We start from the raw sequence: 9,006 nt of genomic DNA on the forward strand, positions 1-9,006 counted from the left end.
CCAGCGGCTTCGAGCATGATAAGCCTATTTAAGTGAAAACCTACTTCAGATGGTAGAAGTTACATTTCTTTTCAATCTTTTCCATCTTTTCACTCATCTTTATCCAAACTGGGTTTAATATTGAAGCCTTACCCCGCTAGAAACAAAAGAAAAACACGCAGTTTGTAGGAAAATAACTGCTTAATACCATTAATTTCAGAATGAACCATGCAATAAGTTTGAGCAGTTATTAAGCTCCGCATATTAATTAGCTATTCTAAGATATATATAGATACATATATAATATATATAGTTGAGCGTTACACATTAATTATCTGACATGTGACATTCTTGGTATAATCATGTCAACCTAAATGTCAGATATGCAGCATCCATGGTGGGATGAGTGAATTGCCAGTTGGTACTGTTTGAGCTTCACCCGTTTCCTCCACCGTTCCTCTTCCTTGCAATGCCCCACTGCACCATTTTCACACTTTAAATCAATCAACTTAACTAATATAACTATGCATTACTTTTAGTTACTCAATTTTCTTGTTCATTAACCATTTTATATTTTCCTCTTTGAATAGAGAAATAAGATAGTTCTACCTGAGAGTTAAAGAAGGAACAAGTCTTTGTGGTGCTAATAGCTGTGGAGAACCTAAGTTGAGGTTCGTTGAATTTTGGCCAAGAGTTTCTGGTACGCTCTGTGGACGTTCACTCAATGTCTTCCCTTTCTCCTTCATCTGTTCATAAATTTCATTAAAATGAAAACTTTCTCTTTATCCTTCTTCATCCTTTATTCAATATATTATTGAAGATTTAGATTGAAATGTTAATAGAGGAACATGTGGCTTCTACCTTTGCTAGCTTGCTGTTTTGCTCTTGCAATGTCCTTGCCTGTCATGTCATATTCACAACAAAACAAATATTTATATATGTTTACAAATTCCACATGTTTTTGTATACAAGTCACAAGAAAACTCATTCAATTCACTTCAGAAGCAGAAAATAATTTCATAAACCCTACTATTGCTGAGGCTAGTTTCATAACATGTGCTTGTTAATGCTCTTGAAACTCAGTTAGTAGCTTCTATATCATTATCATTAACCTGTTATTAAAGAATTTTTCTGAAAATATTCAATGCTCTTATAGCTACACATTATTTTACAATGTCACCCTCAATTCACAGCACAGACATCTTACCCTTTTATGCAGCTCTGAGATTGATTGATTCATAACTTGATTCTGCAAAATTCAAATTGATCTGTCAGATGAAGAATATATAATAAAAACAAAAACAAAAAGAAAGCACTATTCACCTTTCTTGTTCGGATGCGCTTCAGAGATGTGTCAAGCTGCTGCTCCAAACTCTGAAGCTCTTTCAAATTCAAGGGATCCAGTCCATTTCCCAGGAAATTCCTATATATTCAAGATTATATAAACTATATATCATTCCTTCCATATAAGACTTTTTGATTTTGTTATTTTTTATCATTAAGTGACATTGATCAAAGTTATACAATATTATAGGTCTAGTTTTTTCATTTAATGATCTTTGTAAAATGTAAATTACTTTCAAACATTGTTCTTCATCATAGATACCATGAAATCTAAATAACGTATATACCTCACGTTCCTCTCCAAGACTTCAACTTTTGCGGTGAGCTTGATATATTCGAAAGACCAATTGCCCTACAATAAAATGATCTTCAGTTACTACACTGATGTGACTTTCATATGCATGTAAATAAAAAGGACACATGGCTATTAGGAAATGGAGATTTTTCTTTAATGGCACTATATACATTTTGAAAGAAATCAGGTGTTAATAAGAAAGTTCACACATTATAAAAGAGTAAAACAAAAAAATCATGTGAAAATGTGATTATAAATATCATAGTTACAGTCTAGGGATTCCAAACATCATTTGGGGGAGACAACATGCATAATTAATAACTAATCAAGGCATTGGTGACCATACTAGTGCTGCAGATAAAGAACTTTTATCGGTGGTAAGTAATGTGTGTGTGGAATTTGGATTTCTTTGCTGATTTTTTTATGCTGTTCCTCTACTGTGTCTTCAATACACGGATTACCACTCATTTTAACCTTTTAAAATACATTAAAAAGATATTTAAAATATCAACACAGTGTATTTTTAATGCTCAGTAGAAGACAGTATCAAAAAAATCGGTAGAGAATCTGGACTCGTGTATGTATTAACAAAAGCATATTAAACAAAAGTGAAAGAGGTTTTCTTGTGTTTTTAAATCAGCTAATGTTAATTATCATTAACTATTGTGTTAGTTTTTAGTACTGAGATGATTCGAATGCATGGCCAACTTTTTCTTTCTTTCTTTCTTTCAAGACAATTTTATTACAGTGACAGGATTTTAGTGTTACTGTTCTCATTGTAAAAACATTTACGCACAATTACTTGTAAAGGTTAATTCAAGTGTTAACTAGCCTTAACCAAATCTGTGATTGAAAGAAATGATATAGGGCATTGCTTATATAAATATTATTTATATGAGCATAGTTTTTTAATATATTATTCTTTAAATAAAGAAAGTAATCAAAATAATACAGTAAATACTAACAAGTCATGATATCAATATTATTTATAAAATGAAGTTAGCCACTCCATTTATCAAAATTGGCATTAGAGTGAACTTTGTTGTAAAGTGTTAAAATATATATTCCATTATAAGACACAAAAAGCAAAATAAGAGGCCTCATTTAACAATTAATTCCCTTGCAATAATTAGAAACAATACTTGATAAGTTTTTTTCGCATAATTATCATATAATAATATATTCCGTATAGATAGAAATCATATATGGAAGATGATAAAGAACCTGTGAGTCATTGTTGGTTCCAGTAAGTGCTGTATGAGTATATCTCTCGTAACGTTCCAAGACATCTTCCATGCTGTTACATGAGTCAAAATAAAAAATTAAAAAAAAAACTATAAAAAGAAATACAAAAACTTCAGAACTTTTTATTTTTTGCTTTTAAGTACTCTAAATATTTCAGAAATTACATATACATTCAACAAAGGTTACATAAAACGAGAATGCAATTCAGAAAAATAGTTAATAAGTTAATCAATCAACGCTGAGCTGAAGATAGAAGACCATAGAAGTAACTATATCTATTAAAAAGTTGAGATAATAAACTAATTCCTCTTTAAGAGCCATGAAAATGGAGGGGAGAATGAAGTGTTATTTTTGTTTCAGTTTCCTTAATAAATATAATTTTTTTTAGAATGAATACTTGTTTAATTTTGATGTTAAATTTCTATTCACTTAATCAAATAAAGGCATTGGAAGTTCCCTTGTGAATGTTGGAACTGATTGAATAACCATTACAGCTAAGTTTACCTAATTGGGCCTAAATTGGGGGACAACTACAAGCTTGTTTGGACATAAACATTTTTTTTTCTCAAAAATGTTAGCTCATACACATTGAAAGGAGACAGAAAAAGACCACGAAAAATTGTGTTCTCAAAAACAATTTTTGTCATTTTAAATTGTTTCTTCTGTATAATAATTCTTATTCTAGTATTACTCATACTAAATACTCTTACTAATTTAAGTTCTTATATTGTTAGTCACAGCCTAATTAGGTGAAAAGAATATTGTTCAACAACCGATCGTGTGCATTTACAAACTGCAAATCAATTAGGTAGAAAGCACAATCCTTAGGATTATTCATAAAAATAAGGTTAAATCACAATTAGGAAGAATGAAATAGAGAAAAGTTAAGAACATTTTAGTAAGAAGAATTTATTCAGTAAGTAATTTATAGTTTTTGTTAATATGTATATAAAAGAAAATCTTAAAGAGTAGAGAAAATAACACAAAGTGAGTAGCATTTTACACATTTTGAGACATAAAAGGGTGACATTGACCTATGAGCACTTGAAGATTCTCATAGTATTTGCTAAACTTTAGTTTTAGTTTGCACCTATAGAACTTCAGAATGTCAGAATGCACAGAAAACTATGCATAGCATATTGTTTCATGTTCAACCAACAAGTCCTGTAGTTAGTTTGGTCTATTCACTGTAGCTACCAACCTCTAAAGATCCTAAACATTATCAATAAAATTATCATATAATAATTATTCATAAATTATTAAAATCGACCAGGGTTAAGATATTCCAAAAGTAGTTTTGACTTCTCAACCTTGTATTTTGTTCTAATCTGACAGTCAAATATGATTTACCTTCTACAACTATTAGATTAAAAGAAAATGAAAAGGTTAATAAGTAACTTTACTAATAAAGTTAATTTAATCTCTCCTCTCTATGGTGGAAATTTAATAAAATTTAAGTTTAACATATTTACATCTATATGCAAAGTCGAGTTTGTATGATTTAGCAAACGTAAGAAATTTAATGAGAGAAATTCAAAATGAATCACGAATAAAAACACCTGTGCCTACACAGAAGAAATACATATAGAGATATTTTTCATCTTTTTACATATAGTGCACAGTAGGTTGTAATAATGAGAAAATAGTAAAGTGTTGGGGAAATATTTTAGTGTATTTAAAGAAAGTGGAAATGATTAGACATGGAAGAGATAACGCAATAAACCTTTAGAATTAAAATAAGCAAATTTAAGACAATTTGTGCAAATTGTATTACTTTAGAATAATCTAATATCTGCATTTACCATAATGCAATATGTTATAGAACCATAAAAGCTTGCATAACCAATTTCATCGGTGTTTTGTTTTCGGGATTAGAGAGGTAGGGCACAACAATCTGTTGTTTTCTGTTTGTTGCAGTGTATTTAAAGGATGAAATAAATAGCATAGTTTTATATTTTTTATCTATAGAAAACAAAAACTCAAACTTTAAATTCCCTACAGTGTAATTATTGAACTTTCGGGGTAGCATTCATTGCATCTATCTTTGTCACTATATCTTCCAAACATAACTAAAACAATGTATGCATCTATAGATCCTAGAGTATATTCTTCTGTATTTCCACCACCATCATGATGACCCTAAACCCTAGTTCATCATATTTATAGCATACAACACAAACAGATTTTACAATTTTTAAGTTCATCTCAAATATTCCACAGCTGTTTCGAATGCATGTTCTTTATTAGCCAGTTGTAAACGCTGGATAATAAAAGTATTCATGAACGCATTAACAGCATATGGGAAATAAAAAAAAAATTATTCAATCATATTAATATATATGATCAGTTGTTATGAAATGTGGTCTTATAAATAAGAGATTCTAATGGTGATTCATCACAATATGAGAGACACATTTCTTTCATTAGGTTGAACCTATTTCTATTTACAAATGAGTTATATCAATAGAAGACTGTAATGTAAAAATGGTACCTTTTTCTTATTTATAACATGTTTTTCAAAAAATGAATTACCTTTATACCTTCGTAATAATTGAACAGTGCATTGATTATTTCTTCTTTCTAAAATACTCTTCATTAGTAAAAAAACTTCTGTCTCTGATTTGAAAATACAAATACTTTATAGATATACTGTAGTTATATATTTGAATGGACAATATAAAATAATTATTTCCAATTTAATTAAACTATTTTTTTTAATGGATATGAATTAGTTAAAAGAATATAGAAATGGTTGAAGTATTCATTATTTGTATTAAATGTTTAGGTAAACCTATATTTGTGGTTTTAAAATAGTAACAGTAGTTTTGTCAAAACAGAAAAGCTTCTGGTTTGGTTATGCTTTTGCCTTTTATAACGAAACCAGAAGTCCAGTCCTCAGAAGCTTTTTCAGTTAGTATGTAACTACTTTTGCAAAATCCTAAAATAAAAGATACCGTTTTTGCGTCACCTATTGGATTATAAACAGTAACTGGTTAAAGCGTCATCTGTAGGATCATAAATAGTCATTGCTTATTAGAGTGTTGTTGTTCGGACAATGTTTTGCACACATTTCAATACTTCAAACCGTGACTCGTGTCTTCATACACTTTTACTTCATCGTTTTTGTTTTACACACTGCATCTACAAAAATTGTTTCTCGGCACCAACTTCGGTTAAGGTTAGATACCATAAATATAAACAAACATGCACTGTTTCGTGGCTTCTCATTACCCGGTGGATCAAAGAAGACAAGTTACTAGGATCTTGTATAGCAGACACCCCCTTCCAAGGTGACACAAAGCTCAAGGGTGATATATATTAATTACTTTTAGGTATAGGTTTTATCATATAATTTGACTTGATATTTATAGTATACACATCTACATACATATACCTATAAATAACAAAGAAACCACACGCTGACGCAGACATATAAAACTCTTATAAACCTATGAGTGCTATATATGTATTGTATAAAAACATTTAAAGAAAGCAATAAAGAAACTTCCATTACGAGTTCATTATGTGTGTGTGAGTGTGTAAAGAGAAAATAGGACAGCGAAATATATGTGACAGATTGAAACTGAAATTCAAAAGAAAAAAGAAAAACTTGGCGTTGAATGAATACTACTATTATATTGGTGGAAACTTGTTTAGCTTTGTATGATAGATAAGGGTAAGGTCAAAGAAAAAGAGAAAGATAACAACCAAAATCAGATGGAACAAGGAGACAAAGAGAACACAAATGAAACATGGACGTTTAAATAATTGAGTGCACAAAATTAGGAGTTAGCGAGTGATGTATAAAACAAAAAAACAAAATAAAAAGGTGGATCGAGAAGAAGGAAAAGAAAAAAGAAAGTGAAGTGATGAATGAGTGTAGGAAGAGGAAGGAACCTGCGTTCGGAGGAATACTCGAAAAGTTTGCCTTTGGTAGAGAACATAATGAGAGCGACTTGAGCATCACAGAGAACAGAGATTTCGTTGGCTTTCTTGAGAAGTCCCGTTCTGCGTTTGGAAAAGGTGACTTGCTGGCTTGTTTTGTTCTCGATCCGTTTGAGCTGAACCCTACCCCTTCCCATGGTAATTCTACGAAAGCAGAGTGAGAATTATTAGCTGAAAAAGGAGAAACAGAAGAGAATAATAATATGTGTGTATATATGTAGAGAGGGTTAGTTGAGTTTGTTTGTATAAAGAAGGAAACCCTAGAGAGTGTGTGGGAGTGGTATTTCACCTGAAGAAACTGAGACTGAGAAAGAGAAAGAGAGAAAGAGAAAGAGAAAAAAGGAGAGGAAGGAAAAGAAATGGAGGGTGTCTAATAATAGAATAGCATGGGATTTTAATTTAGTTATTGAAATTTGAGTGTTTGGGAAAAATAAGGGTTTGGAGAAAAAAGAGAGGGAATAGAATAAAATTGGGAAAGGAATGGAAGTGAGGTACGATGCGTTGTCGAGTTGTGATTGGAGGAGGGGTTGAGGTACGATGCGTTGTCGAGATGGAATTGAAGAGGAGTGAAGTGTCGTGTTGACAGGGCGTAACGTTGGGAGACAGACCGTACGAGGATGTGGGTCCCACGGATAAGGAGTAACCGGAATGGGGTTTGTTGTGTTCTCTTTGTGGCACTCACCCTTCGCTTCTCATTGGTTGACGGCGCCCCCTTCCCAAACACTTCTCCTTCTTTTTTTTTTTTTTTTTTTTTCTTCTTTTCATTCTTTCACAACTTGAACAAATCAACGCAATAACAAAAAAATGCATAGGTTCATCTACTACTCTACTCTAATAAACTAATACAATTTTCTTCATTTTTTTAAATAATTAATTAATGTGAGGAGAGAAAATAATGGCAACCTGATTTTTAGTTTTTGGAACTTAGTTCTTTAATTCCAATTCCTCATAGAATGAGAAAGGTGATTTGTTTTTGTGAACCCAAGTAGCTTTAAAAATTATAATAAAGGGAACAATTAGAAAACACTATGGAATGAAAAGTTAAATTTTTAAAGCAGTGTCTTGCATCATTGTACGAGAGGATGCAGAAAACCGATCCATAAAACGACAAAATTTTAGAGAAAAATAAAATGGGTTGAAAGCAGATTATGAAAATATTAAGAAAATAAGAATTTGGAGAAATTATAGAAGGGAGTTTTCCGAAAAAAGATAAATTAACTCAATCAATTTATTAAAGACGTGTTGTATTATTAATTATAATTTTAGTCCTTTCAACTTTAATTTAAAATTAGAATTTGTCTATGTCTAAAACTTCAATATTTTAATTTTTAAATTTTAAAAATAATAAATATAGTATTTTTAATCCAATTACATTAATTTTTTTATTTGTCAAATACGTTTCATGATAATATTAGAGTTGTTTAGACTGTATGACACATCTTCAGTTCAATATCTATTGAAAAATGCGTTCGACACCTTTTTATTTGTCGAATACGTTTCATGATAATATTAGAATTATTTATACTATTTGACACATCTTCAGTTTAATATCTACTGAAAAATACATTCGACACCCAAAAAAAAGTTAACATAATTGGATTTAAAAGACTATATTCATTTATTTTTAAAATTTAAGAACCAAAATATATCAATTTTTAGACAGAGACAAATTCTAATTTTAGATCAAAAGTTTATGGACTAAAAATAGTTTTAACCATAACAAAAATATAGTAATAATTTAATTCTCATTTTCCTTTTAAATTCGTCCTGATTAACTGTTGAAGTCAATTAGTAAGATATTTTTTTTCAAAATCATAATGATTGCTTAGAATTTATTTAGGTGTTCACGATGAAACAATAATTACATACTTTAAGCATTTAATACTTACTTAGATGAAAAAGATAGCGAAACTTTAAGGACAATTTTTTTTTTGTAGAAATAAAATATTGTGAGGTGATTGTTTATCATATTTTACAAAGAGAATAAAGTTTTTCAAGAGATGAAAATAACTATTTCTGCTTCTTCAAAATGAGAACACTCATGTTAGTCATAACAACTTCACTCGAGATTATATTAGGTTAGAATTGATTTTTGCTTGGGTCGACTTTCGATTAGGATCGAGGCATATCTTTTGCATGTTTATTTTTTGTCATATAATTGATTTAAATCGACCTTTCTTTATAATATTTTAGTCTAA

General features: G+C 30.0%; 1 protein-coding gene across 1 annotated transcript; it reads right to left on the reverse strand.

The window, feature by feature from the left end:
* Positions 1-169: 169 nt before the first annotated feature.
* On the reverse strand, positions 170-7,221 carry LOC114184040 (truncated transcription factor CAULIFLOWER A-like). Its single transcript, XM_028071272.1, has 9 exons — positions 7,098-7,221; positions 6,761-6,952; positions 2,843-2,915; positions 1,611-1,675; positions 1,303-1,402; positions 1,187-1,228; positions 841-879; positions 589-725; positions 170-456 (listed from the first exon to the last, which is right to left on the reverse strand). Exons 2-9 carry the CDS (start codon positions 6,943-6,945, stop codon positions 357-359), a joined length of 741 nt encoding a protein of 246 aa, XP_027927073.1. The 5' UTR covers positions 6,946-6,952; positions 7,098-7,221; the 3' UTR covers positions 170-356.
* Between the last annotated feature and the right edge of the window lie 1,785 nt (positions 7,222-9,006).

This window comes from Vigna unguiculata, chromosome 5 (genome assembly GCF_004118075.2).
Source record: "Vigna unguiculata cultivar IT97K-499-35 chromosome 5, ASM411807v1, whole genome shotgun sequence".
NCBI lineage: Eukaryota > Viridiplantae > Streptophyta > Magnoliopsida > Fabales > Fabaceae > Vigna > Vigna unguiculata.